The sequence below is a fragment of the Chlamydotis macqueenii genome, chromosome 1 (assembly GCF_036417535.1).
Source record: "Chlamydotis macqueenii isolate bChlMac1 chromosome 1, bChlMac1.mat, whole genome shotgun sequence".
NCBI classification, from domain to species: Eukaryota; Metazoa; Chordata; class Aves; order Otidiformes; family Otididae; genus Chlamydotis; species Chlamydotis macqueenii.
Genome location: NC_141556.1, coordinates 57,402,734 through 57,421,278, shown reverse-complemented (window position 1 = coordinate 57,421,278; position 18,545 = coordinate 57,402,734). Strand labels below are relative to the sequence as shown.

The 18,545-nt window shown below is 50.3% G+C and overlaps 2 protein-coding genes across 10 annotated transcripts; both read left to right on the top strand.

The window, feature by feature from the left end:
- The first annotated feature begins 40 nt into the window (after positions 1-40).
- Positions 41-3,025, top strand: MPST (mercaptopyruvate sulfurtransferase). Its single transcript, XM_086753486.1, has 3 exons — positions 41-198; positions 767-1,416; positions 2,022-3,025. The coding sequence occupies exons 2-3, from the start codon at positions 825-827 to the stop codon at positions 2,318-2,320; spliced, it is 891 nt and encodes a 296-aa protein (XP_086609612.1). The 5' UTR covers positions 41-198; positions 767-824; the 3' UTR covers positions 2,321-3,025.
- Positions 3,026-10,555: 7,530 nt separating this feature from the next.
- Positions 10,556-18,314, top strand: KCTD17 (potassium channel tetramerization domain containing 17). 9 transcript variants are annotated; one of them, XR_015259197.1, is made up of 8 exons: positions 10,556-10,768; positions 11,799-11,907; positions 13,670-13,761; positions 14,715-14,810; positions 15,158-15,283; positions 15,917-16,140; positions 16,544-16,616; positions 17,532-18,314. XR_015259197.1 is itself a non-coding variant. In XM_086753429.1 (8 exons), the coding sequence occupies exons 1-8, from the start codon at positions 10,562-10,564 to the stop codon at positions 17,551-17,553; spliced, it is 810 nt and encodes a 269-aa protein (XP_086609555.1). In that variant the 3' UTR covers positions 17,554-18,314. The 9 variants fall into 9 exon arrangements, 8 of the variants coding, with proteins under 8 accessions (XP_086609544.1, XP_086609555.1, XP_086609533.1 ...); XM_086753429.1 differs by having other exon boundaries at positions 10,562-10,768; positions 15,989-16,073; XM_086753407.1 differs by having other exon boundaries at positions 10,562-10,768; positions 15,917-16,073.
- The last annotated feature ends 231 nt before the right edge of the window (positions 18,315-18,545 follow it).

The following is an 18,545-nucleotide window of genomic DNA, read 5'->3' as shown; positions in this document are numbered from 1 at the left end:
CACACACACAAAATGGCGGCGACGGGGGGACACGGGCCGGGAGGAGCGGCCCGAGAGGGCGGTGCGGAGGCGGGCGGGACCGGCCCGCTGGGAGGGCCCCGGCTCCCGGCCCCGCTCGGTTCCCACCCTCTCCGCCGGCGACGCCATGGCTGGCGGGGACGGAGGGCGGGTGCTGCTCGGCTGAGGCCCAGCGCGGAGGTACGGGGCGGCACGGCGGCCTGGCCTGCGCTCCTTCACCTGCCACTGCGTGGAGGGAACCGCAGCCCCGCCGCTGGGGTTGGGAGTGTCCGGGGCGGGAGGGGTCGCGGCGGGGGTCCAGCCTGCGTGAGAGGCGCCAGGGCCCCGGTAAGGCCTCGGCTGGAGATGGGCTCTGGGGCGGTGAGAGCTGTGGGGCCGAGTACCTCCTCGTCGTGGGGCCGTGCTTCTTCCCGGGGCGCTTGTCCCGTGCTCAGGGTCCCTAGGGCTGCCCTGCCCATCTCTTACACTTTGTCAGCACTGGCTGGTGGTCGCCAAAGGTGGAGAGGCCAGGTGGGCTACAAGGGGGGCTGGGCGCAGGACAGGACTGTGCCATGGCTGTCCTGCTCAGGGCAGGGTTAGAGCTGAGTTCTGTGAAACTTTCTTTTCAGGGCTGGAGGATTTCAGACCCCTCAGTGTAGGCTTAGCCCGCACCTCTGTGCAGACACAGGTCTTTGGTCCCAAAATGCATGTTCATTGAGTTGCTTTTTGTAAGGCTGGTCTCTAATTTGTGACTTTCTTCCTTTTGCAGTCAGGTGGATTGAGGCAGACCCTAGGAATCAGGTAGTTTTGGCCAGGACTCGGGAACAATGTCGCAACTCCTCTACCGTGCTCTGGTCTCTGCAAAATGGCTTTCAGAAGCCATCAAGTCCCAGCAAGCTGGTCTGGCCTTGAGAATTGTGGATGCATCCTGGTATTTGCCAAAGATGAAGCGTGACCCGAAGCAAGAATTTGAGGAGCGCCATATCCCTGGCGCTGTTTTCTTTGACATTGACCAGTGCAGTGACCGTACTTCACCTTATGATCATATGCTGCCCAAGGCTGATGACTTTGCTGAGTATGTGGGGAAGCTGGGTGTGGGGAATGATTCCCATGTTGTGGTATACGATGGCAGCGACCAAGGTCTCTTCTCAGCGCCCCGTGTGTGGTGGATGTTCCGGGCCTTTGGACATGAAGCCGTCTCCCTTCTGGATGGAGGCCTGAAGAACTGGCAGCAAGAGGGGAACCCACTGAGTTCTGGGAAAAGCCAGGTAGCTCCCTCCGAGTTCCACGCCTCCTTGGACAAGTCCCTGGTGAAAACGTATGAGGATGTCTTAGACAACTTGGATTCCCACCGCTTCCAACTAGTGGATGCACGTGCTGCAGGACGGTTCCGGGGAGTAGAGCCTGAGCCCCGAGATGGTAATGTGCCTCCTGAGACATTGGCATAATAAAAAGGGGCTTCATTTAAGGTGCCCATCAGTTTGACTCCTGTAGAGGTAATGAAGGGAAATATGATTGTCCTTTATGGGATGGGACTTGAGGCAGTGTGTCCAACTGTCCTCCTTTCCTTTTGACTAGAAAGTCCTGCTCTTTGAAAATTCAGGAGTGGGGGGAAGCTGTGCATTTTTTTTTTTTTTTCCTCTCATGAGGTGCTGGGGTGAAGAACATAGCTTTTATGTGCCTCAAAGATATTCTTTAGTCTCTTCACCTCAGAAGGCCTGTGGAGGTGCTTCAGTCAGTACCTCACCAGAGTGGGTTGCTTTGATGTGGGGAAGATGTGGAGGAAACTGGGAGGAGGAACAGAACTTGGCAGGATTGTGTCCATGTGGTAACTTGAAGGTTAGAGCCATCCTTCTTGACTAATCAGTGGTCTAGTCAAGCAAAGTTTAACAAAAATAAATGTATTTATTTTAACAACATACACTAAATGATAAATATCTCTCAGTAAAAGAGAGAACAGGTTTTGTAATGTATTTGTCTTAGGAATTAACATCTACTGTCTATCTCTGTTGGTTTTCCTCCAGGAATTGAGCCTGGTCATGTCCCTGAGTCGATGAACATCCCCTTCACTGATTTTCTGACAGAGTCTGGCTTAGAGAAGACACCGGAGCAGATCCGCAGTCTTTTCCAGGAGAAGAAGGTGGACCTCTCAAAGCCGGTGGTAGCCACGTGTGGCTCTGGGGTCACTGCCTGCCACGTGGCTCTGGGGGCATACCTCTGTGGCAAACCAGATGTCGCTGTGTATGATGGGGCCTGGGTGGAATGGTACATGAGGGCACAGCCTGAAAATATTATTTCTGAGGGAAAGGGGAAGACAGCGTAATAAGTTGCTTTGTCTCCCACATGTTCACATAATTTGCCTTGAAATAGGATTTGAAACAGATGGGTTTAGCATTCCTGGTTAAGTGTCGTGAGGTGAAAGTGTTGAATAACAAGTGTGGGCATGTGGTGCTTTGGCACTTTCTCCTTACCCTACTACTGCTGCTTAGATGCATAAAGATGACCTGGGCAGTCAGCTCTAGGTGATCCTGGTTGAGCAGGTGAGGTGAACCACATGGTCTCCTGAGGTCCCTTCCAGCCTTAGCCATTCTGTGCTTCTGTGACCTTTTTACTGTATCAGGTGGAAGAGAGAGAGTGCTGGTGGCAGCACAGGGAAATAATTGAGTCAAGCCAAGCTCATGACTCAGGACATTCCACCATATTCACTCACAGGATGGTCATGCTTGTATAACTGTGCCTCATGATCCTGGTCTCTGCCTCTGTCCTAGAAGCCATCCATGCACTTTATGGCTGTTTTGAGTGCAAAACTTCTGGGAAAGACATGGCTGTTAAAGGAGCAAATATGGCTTCCAGGCTGGCACACAGGTTAGAGACTTGATTTGTATTTCTTCTTGCACTTGGACTCTTTAACTGCAATGTGCACTTAACCAGTTTTGTACCCCCCTGGTCCAAAATCCCCCTGGGGGGGGGGAAAAAAAAAGAAGATTCTGGGATTAAAAAAGGGTAAATAAACATGTGTTTCAAGGTCTCTCTGCTGAATGGAACTTACCTGGGTGTTGCTTGGGTGATTCCTTTTCAGGAACCCTTTTTATGGGATCGCTTTGTTTTAATGATTCACATGAGATGTTTTCTTCTCTGCATGAGTAGAACTACTTTTCTTACCCTCAACAAGCTTTTTGGCCACAGAAGGATGATGGCATGCCTTTCTCTTGGGACTTTTCACCATCTTCCTCCTTTCAGTCCTTGTCCATTTGCTTTCTGGCCTAAAACTCCACATTAGTCAGTCACAGCTCTGTTCTTTAAAGACTGGATGTTCACATGGTGAAAATTGGACTGCATGGGTGTTTGCATTCTTTCCATGAGACTTACCATGTAACCTTAAAACACTTAGGGGAACTGAGACCTACAGAGGAATAGCCCACAAGGGCAAGTATTTTTCCCCAAGACCATTGTCTTAAATCCTCTGGGCATCCCTGACAATGTTCAAGAATTTGTTCTCTCTAGGATTCTGCATCTACTCTGGCCCACTGGTAACTTAGAAAGACAGGTTCTACTTTTGGTCTTGCCACAACAGGTACCTGTGGACATCTGAAGATGATGGGGTCATCCTCTCTAGGGGATGCTATGGATGCTTGTGGTCACAGATTTGCAGGATCCCCTCCTAGCCCCTGAAAACAAGGGCTGGATCCTTTCCTACTGGAGAGTGTTTATTCTTTGTGTTTCCTTTGCCCTCTTTTGACTGCAGCCCTGGCTTCTTCCTGGGCTTAACTTGCATGCACACAAGCTCCATTTTTGCTCACCTCCTGTGGACCTAGAGTTCTGCTGTCCAGATGATTTCTTCCTCTGTCCTCCCCACCCACACATACAGCCTGACCCTTCTTTCCACCTTTTTCAGGTGACTGAAAGCATTCAATTTCCCTTCTTGCATCCAGTGTAACAACCTAGCTCTTCAGGGACTTGGGACTGGCATTACAGCAAGTCCTGGGTTTACATGGTGTGCAGTGGTCTAAAATGGCTGACCCTTTAGTAAACAGTGCAAGTACAGATCTGGATTAGAATAATAAACCTTTGTATTTGGCAGCTTCCATCTAGTTCTTTGGGCTTAGACTTCCCAAAAGGGCTTCCTTGGCAGGTTACAGCATGCCCTGCGAATTGTTAAGACTTTCAGTTCTGGATATAATTGATAGTTTAATTAATTTTCTTCTCCTTCCTGCTAGGTAAAGGTTTTCTACTCCCATGCTTTATGAATTTCCCCACCCAGGTAATCACTGTGTTTTTAAAGGCTGGTAGCAACACCTTGCTTATCCTGAGTAAGGTAATTTTCTAGCAACTGCTTCCTGCAGGGGAAAGGGAAGAACAAGTCAGTGTGTCACTCAGGACATCTGATTGCAGTCCGTAACTGAAAGCACTTAAAACTTTTAAAGCTAAAGTATGATGTTGACATGAAAACAAAAGGATAAGCACTGGCTAGGAACAGAAAGTGGTGCTAAACTCTCTATGGAGGGGCCTCCCAATCTGAGTGACACTGGTGCTACTTTTTAAGACACTTTAAGTTAAAGATACTTGTACAGACAGTGTTGGCTAGTATGGGATCTTATAGCAGGATCTGGCTTTTGACATATTTTCGGTTCAGGATTTATAGCTTCTCCTACCATCAGCCAAGCTAAGAGGCTTTCACGTGGTGGGTTATTAAGGTTGAGTACCCTGGGTGTGGCTGGGAGGTGAGGCTGAGTTTGTGAATACGTGGCCAGGCCCCTGTGTACAAACAGACAAACAGGAGTGCTGTGCCTGCTTTATTTCTCCAGGAGAATTTAGTTATTAGAGAAAATTGACATATTCTTTCAGACTTTGATAATCATTTTCAATGGGTGCAGCGGGCTGGCTTTTGCTCTTGTCCTTGCAGAACATCTTGCAGTGCAGCTTAAGTGCTGTGTTTCTTTTTTCCCACTGACTCCAGCAGTCCCAGTGGGAATATCTGCTTCCTCTTGAGACTGAGCTGCTTTTCTTTGTCCTTTGTGTTGCAAGAGGTGTCTGATGCAGCCCAGCCATCCACCTGGAGATTGCAAACTAAGTGAAAGATTTCCCTCTCCCCGTGGTCTACATTTTGGCTGTCTGGCTTAATGACATTTAGCAGGGCGCTTCCCTCTCTCTGGTGTGTGTGCCAAGGTGCGCAGTACTCAATTGCCCTTCTCCTGGACAGGTTTTGAACCACAAAATCTCAGCAGTTCTTCATTTTTCCCAGCTTTTGGCAAATCTTTTACCAAATGCTTAGCTTTGCCTTCATTTCCCTGCAGAGGAGAAATTGAGAACTTTCCCCCCATGACAAAATACTTTGTCTTTCTGGGGTATGCCCTGTTACATCATATATCAAAAATCTGTCCAAGAGTGGCTTCAGATATCCTCCCTCCTTTTAGTTGGGATGTGTTCTCACACTGCAAGCTAAGCACTGGGAACATTGTGGAGACCGAGACAATGTTTTCAAAGCCTGGAGACTGCAAAAACCTATTTTGAGCCATAACAGATGCTACTGGACATATGGAACAGCTGAGGGGACTTGCACCAGGACTATAAATGTTCTGCAGATCTTTACGTCCCTGACTTGGTGGGTGGGCTTCCTGTGGGAACTGGAAACTGGGAAGGGGACAAATGGGTCTGAATGCAAATCACTAATGTTTATGACTCTCCTGTGGAAGATTTGCCACAGGGAAGGGGGAATCGCATATCTTTGGGCTCACGGTGGCCAAAAAGTAGCCTAAAAACCAGCCCTGATGTAGGAAGAGGGTCACATTGACTTGTGGCTAACTTGAGACTGGAGCTCTTATAGCTCTCTCTATAAATTTGAGAATCCCAGGCCCGCATGTAAGCTCTTTATTGATTTATTGGCATATTTTGCTATCTGTAATACTTTTGTCCTGAAGCAGTTTTGGACTCTGTGAAAACAGTCTGGTCAATGGTTCTGCAAAAGCAGTCCCACAGTCCCTTGTTCCTCACATGTCTTCTTCATCCCCTGCCTTCCTTTTCCTTCCCTACTGCTGCCTATTTCACACTTCATTTCCCAGCGAACCTTTTGTCCCCCTGCAAACTTCCCCACATTCCAAAACAGCCCTTCTCCCAGCATCGCTAGTCCCTTAGCACTAATGACTGCTGCATTAGCAATGGTAATCACTGTTCCCTGCAGGGGCTTTTCTTGTTCCTCCTGTTTCTCCTGGTCCCAACTCACCAACTGGGTGCTATGCAACTGTTCTCTTTCCTCTTCCCAGCACCTGTAGAGCAGAGGTGCTGAGTGATGTACATGCACACAGACTTTACGCACTGTTTTGGATGCAGGTGTGTTGCTCACAGATTGCACAAAGCACAAGGAGCTGGAGAAGGATTAGCCGCCTGCATGCTGTAGGACCTTTTCCTGCTCAGATATGCTGGACTTGGCTGGCAGTCTGTTGGCTGCAAGTGAACTGTCTTCCTTTCACCCTCAAGTCCAGTGTGGGGAGTTTTATTTGCCCAGTTCACTGTTGGCTTAATGGCAAATTTCAGAGCATTACTTGTCCTCCTCACCCCACTTCTTGGAGAGAAGAAAGAGGAGACAGTTTTTTCTCTGGTACCTCGTGCCACAGTGTGTTCATTAACTAAACGATCACACAAGTTTGATCCCAGATGTGTGTTCGCAGTCTGCCAGAGCGGCGACACTATCTGTGCCAACACACAGTGACCCCTGCTTCCGCTGACGGTCCACAGTGCAACGATTCTCTAAGAGCAGCTCCGCAACATCAGTGATGCATCCTATTCTGTGTACTCGGCTGACTCATCAGGCTGCAGTGCATGTACGGGGCACTGCAGCGTGTGCAGCATTCTGCGGGTTTGCATTGCAGGCCTGCTGGCCGCTGAACCAGGAAGCTCTCTGCTTATCCCCTGCTGTGTTCTCCTCAACTCTCGTTCAGCCCCGTCACCTATCTACCCAGTGGCTGTCCAGTTTTTCCTGCCCCCAGTTTGTCTGTGCAATTGTGCCTGTGATTTAACTGGGTTACTCGGCTGGGCTGTACGACATTATGCAATCACACTGCCCTGTGTAAGCTCTTGCTCCCGTCTCTCTGTTTCTGTGCCTGTATTTATATATAGTTGTCATCAAAGCAGGAGGAACAGCCATTGGGTTATTTAATTTTATTTCTCCTCTGTTCTGTTGCTTGATTTGAATGGACCTTAACAAGGGCATGCAAGCTGCATCTCAGAACTGTGCCTGGTGATGGTGCGCAAATCAGGTCTGTATTTAGTCCACACCAGTGACCCACCATGGCATTTCAGTTAGTAACTCACCCCAGACTGACTTCTTCCTAAAGAAGATTTTCACGTACTATGGGGAATGCCCTGGCCTGGGGGGTTTCCAGTAAATTTTATGCTGTATGTTGCAGAAAAGGAGGCTCTGGGGATGGGAGTGGTGTACCTTGACCTCTTCCCTTACTCGTATATTTCTTTTGATTTACCAACTAACCTTTCACACCATGGCCCTGGCGCAAGCAAGACTTGAAGTGCTGGCCACAGATGGAGGCTGGTGTTGATGGAAGAATGTGTGCTCTGAACACAGATCATCCCTGACCCGTGAGGAGCATTGGCGTGGGAGAGGTTGGGGAAGAAGGCGTTGAGCATAAGAGATGGACCTAAAAAGGAGCAAGAAGCTGAGGGGCTATGAGAGGAGGAAAGGGAGACAGGGTGAGCCCTCGGTAGAAGAAGAGAGAAAACTAAGGCAGGGCAGATTTCTTGGAGGGGGAGATAAAGGGCTGTAGGCTGCCACCCAACTGCTGCATTCATATCAGACTGCCACAGTCCTCACCCTAATTCTCTGCTGGAGCTATGGCTGGCACAGACAGGGTCCTGCATCCCTTGCACACCAGAGTGCAGGGCAGAGCTCTCGGATTTCATCATAGAATCACAGAATGGTTTGGGTTGGAAGGGACCTTAAGCATCATCTAGACTCAACCTCCCTGCCCTGGGCAGGGACATCTTCCACTAGACCAGGTCGCTCAAAGCCCCATCTAGCCTGGCCTTGAACACTTCCAGGGATGGGGCATCCACAACTTCTCTGGGCAACCTGTTCCAGTGCCTCACCACCCTCACAGTAAAGAATTTCTTCCTGATATTTGATATAAATATACCCTTTTCCAGTTCAAGGCCATTACCCCTTGTATCCCTTGTCCTATCACTACATGCCCTTGTCCATCCCCAGTTTTCTTGTAGGCCCCCTTTAGGTACTGGAAGGCTGCTATAAGGTCTCCCCACAGCCTCATCCAAGCTGAACAGCCCCAGCTCTCTCAGCCTGTCCTCATAGGAGAGGTGCTCCAGCCCTCTGATCGCCTTTGTGGCCCTCCTCTGGACTCTCTCCAACAGGTCCGTGTCCTTCTGATGTTGGAGGCTCCAGAGCTGGATGCAGTACTCCAGGTGGAGTCTCACCAGAGCAGAGCAGAGGGGCAGAATCACCTCCCTCGACCTGTTGGCCATGCTTCTTTTGATGCAGCCCAGGATGTGGTTGGCTTTCTGGGCTGCAAGCACGCATTGTCAGCTCATGCTGAGCTTCTCATTTGGCATGGTTTGACTCAGAGCCAGAAGCAGGAGGGCAACAGTCCCACAGCCGAGAGCTGTGTTGTACTGTGTGATGCTGCAGTTTAGATTAGTGTTAGTCTGAGTGTCTTTGATGCAAACCAATGCTCAGGAGAGACTGGTCCAAGAGCTGGGCACTAATTTGGGTCAAAATCTGCTCCATATAGGTAGGCAAAAATAATTTTTCATCCTCCCCTGTTATTGGTTACTCTAGTGCTGACTGTCTCCTGATAGAAATTCAAGAAGATCCAGAGTTATTTGAATTTACACTCTGCAGCAGCTGAATTGTTCCTGTGCTTAAATCAGCTGGAGGTCAGCAATCTTGAAACCTTTTCCTTGTTACCCTCTCTTCCCCTCCTCCCCTTTGCACTTTTCCACAGAAGGAGCAAAGTACACACTTACACTGTCCTTGTGAAGGAAGTCCTGGGTGATTTGGGGGAAGGGTGACACTGACTTCACATCCTGTAGTAATAAAAGGGAGCAATTTGGAAGTAAAATAGGAGCAAAGGATGAGAAGAAAAGGAATATAGGAGTAAAACAATATTTCTTTTTATCCACCCTCTTCCCCCAATAAACCTTCACCTCAAAAGACAAAAATACCTGGGTGCAAGAACAATAAAGTGTCTGCAAGGCACCACGTGTCTGTGTCTCTGCAGTCCTGCATTGTCCTGGCAAGGAAGAGCCAGAAAGCCTCTTAGGCGAAGGAAAGCTTTGGGCCACACCGTTGTCCCAAAATTTGTCAACATTCAGCTGAAACATCAGCCTCTCCTTTCCATTCCTAATGTGCTCGAGCTGCTGGCTGTGCTTAGATGGGAGTGGGAAAAGCAGAGCTGCTGGAGAGAGGGCTCATTCCGGTTGTGCCTGTGCCAAGGAGTGCATCTGAAGAGTCCCATGGGGCACGAGTTGCTTGGCCGCGCAGGAGCAAATGGAGGCAGGGCTAGATTCGCTACGGCAGGATTGGCACACCGGCCTCAGCGGATAATATGTGCCTGGGGCAGAGGTAAAACTCCACGCAGAGCTAAGATCTGAGCTTTCTGTTGCCTGGACACAAACAGGCATGGCAGGAGCGCAGGGGAAGGATACAGGAGGTCTCTGTCTGGCACGGTTTGTGCTGGCAGGGCAGCGCAGAGGGGGAGTTTGCTGAGTCAGTGACTCTTCCAAGCTGGAAGAAAAATTATTCCTGCCCCCTGCCAGCACTTCGTGCAGATCCAGCACACAGTTCGCAGAAGTGTCCCTACATATGTTAGCGAGAAGACAACTGTCTGCACATTTTGCAGCAAGAAGAGCGTGGCAACTGATGCAGCACTGAGCTGTGAGCCTGCGGTAATGGATCTCCTGAAGGGAAAGCTGTGGAGCACGGTGCTGATGGGCTTGATCTGCTGACTGCAAGGAAGCAAGTTGTTCTTTCTGACTTTGAGGGAGCTTGCAGGCAAGAACCAGGACTGGAAGCAGGCAGACTAGCAGCCGCAGGGCTGGGCTCACGTAGCACAGCGCAGCCCCCTTCATTACAGCATCCTCATTGCAGGGACAGCGGGCTGGGAAAACTACAGTTCCCAGCACCCTTTTGGGCATGCCCCTGCAAACTACAGTTCCCAGAACCTTCTAACGAGCCAGAGAAGACGTCTATGGAAATTAATGCCGACAATCTTTGTATAACAGCCTGCACCTCCAAAATGCTGGCCGGCCCTTGGTTAGTGGAAACGGGAACAGGGGAAAAGCCAGGGAGTGTCAGCGCTGTGGAGCTGTGGTTTTGCCCACCCCCTAATAGCTGCAGCGATATCTTCCCGCACACAGCATCCTTCCTCCCCTCGGGACCCCCTTGGCAGTTACAGGGAGGACCATGGCCCCCAGGAAACAAAGCTGCTGCGGAGGGAGAGGCAAATAAACTACAGATCCCGGCATCCCCCCGCAGCCAGCACCTGCGGCAGTCCCTGCACGCCGGGGCGGGGAGGAGGGGGTGGGGGGTGGGGGGATGAGGATGAGGATGGAAGGCGGGGAGGAGAGGCAGGGTGCCGTGGGGCTCCACTGCAGCTGGGACATTCCGCCAGCCACTGGCACCCAGGCCAAGTGGGTGAGGCTCAATGTGGGGGGCACGGTCTTCCTCACCACCAGGCAGACCCTGTGTCGGGAGCAGAAATCGTTCCTCTGTCGCCTGTGCCAGGGTGAGGAGCTGCAGTCGGACCGGGTAAGGCAGCTGGGTTGCCTCCCGCTCCCTGCCCCACCGAGCGCGGGGAGGGCTGGAGGGATGCAGGGGTGTGCAGGGATGGAGCCGGAGCCGGAGCCTGACTGCTGCAGGAGCAACCGAGTGAAAAATGCCTCCTCTTTCTCCCCCCTCTCCTGGGAAGGATTTCCTCTTGGCAGATCCTGCCTTGCTGTGTTGTAGCCTGGCGTCTGTCTTCCTGAGCTGGGGAAAAGAGAAGCCATCTCCCCTCCGCCCCGGCTCTCCCCACTCTCCATCACCCCCCACATCCGCCGGGTCTACCCCCTGGCTGTATCTGCCTGACTAAGCCTTGTCCCCTGTAAGGGGGCTCGCTGTTTGCTCACACCAGGCCTGTATGCACAGTTGCAGAAAGAGACTGAGGCCTATTTTTTGGCTTTCTCGGTTGGTCTGTGCTGAGATAGGCATGCTGAGCATAACAATACGGGAGTTGAAATCTAGGCTGGGTGGACTTGGATAGGGGCTCTCCGTAGTCCATCTCAGGAGTAAATTGCACAGGTTGGTGCCGTTTACCATGGGTGCCGTTTACCATGTAGAAACCCAGATTTCAACCAAAACTTCAGAAAATCTGTGGTTCTTTCCCCAAAACCTGTGATGAACTTTGCAAAAAGGCCTCTACCTCACCTGTGGGTGCAGGTCAAGATGTCCCCCTGCCTGGCTGTGCTCTTGCACGGTGGCTGGCTGTTTTCCTGTGTAACTGCCTGTGCATGCATGTGCTTTGGGATCCTTATGCTTTGGTTCATCATCCTCCTGTGGATCATCTCACAAAGAAGTGGTAGTGGCGTCTTCTTCCACTGGAGAACTTTGCTGTGTACACCACATAAGTGACAGTACCACAGAGGAACTGAAGCATGGGCAGGGCCCATGGTTTCCAAGGAGTCTTAGAAATAGTGGTCATTTTTGTTTGGGTTTTATTTTCTTATAGTCTGGAGCATTTGAGGGTTGGTTACAAGTTTCCCATGGGATTTTTCTCCTCATGGTCTATCTCTGTTGCTAGGATGAGACTGGTGCATACCTCATAGACCGGGACCCCACTTACTTTGGACCCATCCTGAATTTCCTCCGTCATGGGAAGCTGGTCCTAGATAAAGATATGCCTGAAGAGGGTGAGTCTTGGAGCTCAGAAACTTCCCACTTAACATCATTACTGGAGCCAGTACACTGCAGGACTTGTTGTCGACCTTGTTTTCTCTTATTCTTCTTCCGGAGGTTGGTGTGGGGCAATTTGAGAAGGCTATCCCTGCAGCTTTTGGAATTGATATCAATGTTTCCTTTACTGATGGAGTTTGGAGTAGGTGGGAAAGGCACCCTATACATGTTGTGGCTTCATGACTGTTAGTTCAGCAGAGATGTCACTGAGACAGAAGTAGGCAAGATCTCTCAGCCTCAATAAACTGTTTTATCACTTGTTCCTGATCCACTTTTAACCAAGCTTTGTGAATGAATTTTCTGTTAATGACTGAGTGTTTCTAATTAGAATAAAACTCAGAAGACCAAACAAGACCAAAGACCATCATTAATCAATGATAGCAATGTATGCTACTTGTACTCTGATGGGTTGTTGACTGTGGCAATTCCAGAGGAGCAAGCCAGACAAACCAGTGCCTCATTTGAGGTTGACAGAGGGTCAAACAAGATAACTCAATAACATCATCATGGTGTTAGCAGCCAACAATCCCCAATGCCTTGTTATTTTTTGGATGCTAGAGTCTAACAAGCAGCCAATTCCAAAGACAGGCTGTGCTGCCCAGCCCTTGCCAAGCACAGTTTCTGCATGCTCATTGGTCTTCTTGCCTCTCTCTCTCACATATTTGTAACTAAGGCAGCAAAGTTTTCTTCAGAATTGTCTTATGAATTATAGTTCCAAAAATATATCTGAGCAATGGTACTGAATTGTAGTAAATACAATTCTGAGTTGTTTCCTGCTTGCCATTTCTTGTAATCCTGAGGTCTGACTCAGGATGAACTCATGAACTTATGGATGAACTCATTATGGAGTTCATCCATAAGTTTTAACATCAAATCTGAAGCATAAACAAGACTCCCATTCATAGCCTGACATAGCCTTTTGTTCCCGTTAAGACACTCAGACTGGCATGAAACTAACCCGTGAGCGGACTGGAAGCTGAATGAGGGACTCTGAAGCGATCTGAGTGTGTGAGGTAGAGAAGGATCAATCTCCCCTCCTGTATTGACTGTGTACTGCCCTGTGAACGTTGGCTCCTAGGCTCCTTCTGCTGACTGACCCGCTGAGAACCCACCTCCCTTTCCCAGAAGGCCTGTTAGCAAATGGGTGAGTCTCAGGAGAGGTGATGGATGCAGACACCATAGACAAAAAAGCCAAAACACTTCTCTGTTTACCTGCTTTGAGGTGAAGCACAGGGGAGAGAGCCAAAGTTGTCTGAAGTGATATGGGGCTGCAAGGTGGGTGCAACTCCAACTGTCCCAGGAGGAATGCTTGGATTTTCTAGGGTCTTATGGTGACAAGGTCAGAACAAGTTGTGGTTAAGAAGAGGGCCTGAACAAAGTAATAACTAGTGGTCGTTAAGAGAGGCTGGAGCCTACATTTATTCTTCTTGGCAGTAATCTGGGAAAGGTATTAGCAGTCCTTGGCACAAGCCTTCACTGGCAGTGCCTGTTTCTGTAGTAGCAGGCAGCATAAGGAAATTGAGGTGAGCATTAGAAATGCAATGCAGAGAACCAGGGTTCAATTTTCTGCAGTAAGAATTTCAGGCAACAGAAACCTGTTAAAAAGTGAAGCTGGAGTGTCATTTTTCCCTCGGGACCTTGTGAATCTCAGAGTTGCAAGCCAAAAAACAAAGACAGGCTGTTAACTTTCTGTCTTTGTGGTCCTTCTTTCTTTCTTAGGGGTCCTGGAAGAGGCTGAATTCTATAACATTGGTCCTTTAATCCGAATAATCAAGGATCGACTGGAGGATAAGGACTACACAGTAACTCAGGTATGCCATTTCTCTCAATGGCAAGGAAAGATAGAGTGGTGTGGATGAAGGAGGGACTGTGGAAAGGGAGAGGTGGGTCTAGAGGGAGAGCAGACTTGGGAGAAGCAGCAAGGAATGGAAAGAAGTAACTAATTAGAGCTTATGTGCTAATCTCTGCATAGCAAAATCTTGCCAGGGACAGGCTACGACCATTTTAGTTACAATGAACAAGTGACAGGTTTGTTTTGCAGCCCCAGAGGTAGTGCTGGATGTAGCCCCTGAAATTAAATCAGTTCCTCTAGCTTTTGGAAAAAGCCAGCTGGTTGCTGTGGGCTATGGAAGGATGTTTGTAAGGAGACCGGAGGCGTCATAGGGAGGAGGGCTCTGGTATGGGGAGTCCTGGGAGTGTAATCACAGTGAAGAGCATGGCGATACCTGTCGAGAAACCTGGAAGGAATAGGTGAAGGGATGTGTGTGGAAGAATTAAATGCAGAAAATCAGGCAGGAGGAATGAATCCTGTGGCACGATTACCTTGTCCTGACCAATAACCTTTTAAAATCTGTCTTGTGGGAGTGTTGACTGACATCTCACTCTTCACCATGTCTGCCTCGGGTTGTAAGCCTCCAGCAACACAGTCACTTTGGGCTTGCAAAACCCCACCAGCATTTGTGACATTTGCATAAATGACTTTCTAATGACAAATGCAAACTCCTTATCAAAAGAGCCCAGTGTCTTCTGGGGACAATGCAGGAAGCTTTCAGCTCAGTCCCTCCTCTGCAGAAGAAATAGCATTGCTCTTGCTCCCCACGACAGCATAGTAAAAAGTTGGGTTGTGATTTCCACTCCCCTTTAACCTGGCACAGGGGGAAGAGGACAGGCCTATCAATGAGGGATACTGCCACTTCCTTCTGCAGGAGGGGAACAGCCTTTAGCGTTTGACTGTTGTCCACATGCTCTGTAATTTTACTGTCAGGTGCCTCCTAAGCATGTCTACCGTGTGCTACAGTGCCAGGAAGAGGAGCTCACTCAGATGGTTTCCACTATGTCAGATGGATGGCGCTTTGAGCAGGTATGGAGAGGGTAGAGGAGGCTGGGCAGGAATTGTCTTTTGGGGGAAAGATCATGGATGCCATACAGTCTCCAGGCAAGACATCTTCCCTTTCTGAGAGTTGATGAGGGTCAGTTGATGTTGCTGTCACTGGCTCTATCTTGCCTCTTGTCCAGAACTTTAGAGGATGCTGTGTGAGGTTAAGCTGGTTTGCATCCTGGCAGACTTCTCTCCTGGTTCTCTGTGCTGCCTCCTCAGCTTGGTTATGGGCCTTTCTACTGGGGGTAGGGATTGGAATCCATCCTGCATGGTGGGCTTTGTGTCTTGCTGTAACATGCGCTTATGATACTTGTTCCCATCTTTTCTAGCTTGTGAACATTGGCTCGTCCTATAACTATGGAAATGAGGATCAGACAGAGTTCCTGTGCGTGGTCTCCAAAGAGCTGTACAACTCTCCCAACGGTCTGAGCTCTGAGCCCAGCCGCAAAGCCAAGGTGAGACTAACTTTGCTATGGCCCTGCTCCTGTTGCCTATGAGACCCCTCGCTCTTGTTTACTCCCTCTTTTGTTTCCTCTCTCCACTGTGAGACTGTGGGCTGCCTCAGGGTCTTGTCCTGGTGTTCAGCATTATGCTCGTCGCCAAAAAGGAGGAGTGCATGTGTTAAGAGTGGTAGTGTCTCACTCTGCGTGGCGAATTGCTTTAGCAAGCGACCCTGGCACTTCTCATGCTACTTTAATATCCCCCTCATGCCTCCTCATGACCATGCTCTGTGTGTCACTTTGCTGCTAGGGTGTGATTTCCCCGAAGGTTTTGCAATGTTCTCTTTCCTTTTGCTGAGTCCCAGCCTAAGGGGCAGGAGATGACCTGCTCCCCTTTTGAGGGAAGGAGAGAAATGTATGGCAGTGCATGACATCCTGTAGATGCCCAGGATGCAGGAAGGAGCGCTAGCAACTGATGGCAGTTGTTGGGCAGTGGAATTGTACCACTTGTAAGTGGGTTAGATAGCCCTGACCTGATGCTCCAGAGGAAGACAAATCTGCTCTCTGACCTAGAGTTGTCTTGGGCGTGGGGAAAGGTCCCTTTTTATTCCAGTGTCATGACCATTGCTTTATTCCCTTGTGTGTCAGAAAGAACTGCCATGGCTCATCTTCCAAGTATCTCCACTCTTTCTTCCCTTTGTCCTGCATGCTGGGCCACAGAGCACAGAGGAGGACCCGGAGGAGGAAGAGCAGGAGGTGGAGGAGGAGGAGGAGGCAGAGGCAGAAGCAGAAGCAAAGGAGAAAGGTGCAGCAAATCCTTGAGGACAATGATAAAAATAACTCCCCCAAGCATAGACCCGTCCACCTTTCTGGTGAGAGCTCACAGCTAGCAGCAGGGAAGGACTAGGGCAGGTCTGGGGTGTGGGGGCAGTGCTCTCCAGGAGCGGGAGTCTGTCTGAAGATAAAGCTCACAGGGGAGAGCTGTTACCATGGGTTCTGCTTTGTGTTTTAAGCTGTTCTGTTTATTTATGGTTTATGGTTATTTTTATTTGCAGACTGTCCATCTATTCGGGATTCCACTAAACTCTTTCTTCCTCCAGACCCCCCTTCCTGCTCCCCTCCACGTCTACCCCAGCACTGTCACTTGCCTCCCACCCTGCCCCACTCCCCAGCCTCCAGCATCTTTCCCCCTGCTCTCTTTGCCCCCCGGTGCTCAGTGTGCTCCCTGCCCCGGGGCCCTGTCTCTCTCTGCTCCTCACTTTTCCTCCTCTGCAGGTGCGTTACCTGTCCGCACTCTCAGCTCCTGCCAGCCTGAGCTCTGCATGAGTGACTCACTTCCCTCCTGTGGGTATGGCCCCCATTTGTAGAGCTTGGGGAGGGAAGGCAGGGAGGGGAGGTTGACTGATCCCTGAGGTGGCTTTTCTGATTCTTGTTCTATGTGTGCCTTTACCCCACCAAGCAGGCCCTACAGCTCCGGACCAGAGGCTTTGGCAGCAGAAAAGGAGAGCACAGCTGGGAGAAATGAAGAGGGCTGGAAATGAATGCAAAGCAGGCAGGGGGGGCAGGGGGAAGAGGGGGAAGTCTGCCATGTGTCTGCCTGACGTGCATACCAGATCGCTTTTCCAGACTGCCGTCCGCAGCTCCTTTGCCTGCCAGCCCAAGCATGGTTTGCAGAAGGCAGCTCGTGATTTTCCCTTCCCTGCTCTCGCTTCCCTGGGCTTTTCCCCCACTGCCTCTGCCAGGGTGAGAGGAGAGGGTGGTGAAGGCAGAGCAGAAGCTTGCCAGTCCCCATTCCAGATGTTCTTGCAGCTGTGTGCAAAATGAGCCTCCGTGCTCTGACTGCTGCTCAGGGAGACTGCCTGGCTGGGGTGCATGGGGCTGGGTGCAGAAAGCTTTGAAAAGGGGATTCCTCTCTCGTACTGGAAAACTGTGGGGCTCTTAAACCAGAGATGTTCTGTGCCACTCTCCATCCTGGTGCAGGGCACTTGTTAGCTGACTGACATTTCTCTCTTCCTCTGTTTGAGAGCCTCCTTGTCCATTGCTGTAGGACCTGAGTGTTATTCTCCTAAGTCAGTGTATGTTAATCATGCATTTTCCTTCCTTTTTCTCTGTTCTCCCACCCTCACTCCTCATCTTTTTTCATTTTCTTCTGTTCTCATTTCCTCTGCCATTTCCCTTTTCCTGTTTCTCACTTTCCCCACCATGCTCAATAGTTTTTTTTTTCCTTGCTGTTGATTTTCTTTCTTTCTCTCTCCTTTTCTAGCTGCTACAAGCCAGAGGTCTGAGGATGTGATCTCAGCACTCCACTCCAGCCTTTTAATTTTTGGTTTATATCTTTATTTTTGCACTGCAGTGCACGGCAGCCCCTTGTCCCACAGTGACACTCCCCAGCCCCCTTCACTTTTCACAGGCAGCCGTTCTTTTGTACAAACTCACCTCGGAGGCCTGAGCCTCAGCCCGAGAGGAGGGCAGATGCTCCAAGGAGCGTCTACTTGGATGCAAGCATCCAAGGATGCTCCAAGCCCAGCGCCTGGGCTGCTGCAGGGACCGGAGCTCGATGCGCCCTGCCATGCCTAGCAGGCTGGCTTTCCTTAATGTCACAGTGGCCCCTGCTGGGGACATCAATGATCAGCCACTGCAGCCTGCGGTCCCTTCCCGAGCACCCTGAATGCGACCGAGGCCCTGAGGTGGTGGCAACTGCTGTAGGACCAGTCCTTGCCCTTTCGCTGCTGCAGGCAGCTGGTTTGGGCTTGTGGCCAGAAGGCAAATGCAGAGCCACTGCCCTTTTCTGGGCCACCTGCACTGCTCTTGGAGTGTCCCTGTCCCTATCGCACTCCTTGGTGCTTCCCTCCCTGTCCCTCAAAGCAGCTCTGTGTTGCCAGGGTGAGGAGGAGACAGCGCTGCCCGGGTATCGGGAACACGCTGGCCCCTGATGTCGCATCTGCTGGCACGAGGAGATCCCTACCTCGCAGAGCGGGGCATTCGCTTCACTGCTGTGTCTGAGGACACCGGGTTGTAATTCCTGAATAAAATTCACAGTCTGTTCCTCCTTGCCGCCTCTCATTTCAAGTGGCAGAAGTTTGGTGCTGGTAGAAGGGAGTGGGGGCTGGAGAAGAGGAGTTTGGATTCAGCACCTGGAGCCGCCAGAAGCTGCTTGTGTCACGCCTGTCTTTTAGGGGCTGGAGATTTGTCCTGCTGCATTTGTGCTGCATCCCCACTGCAGAGCAGGTTTGCTTATTGGTGTCTGCACCCCTAAATCATAATGATAAGCAAGGAC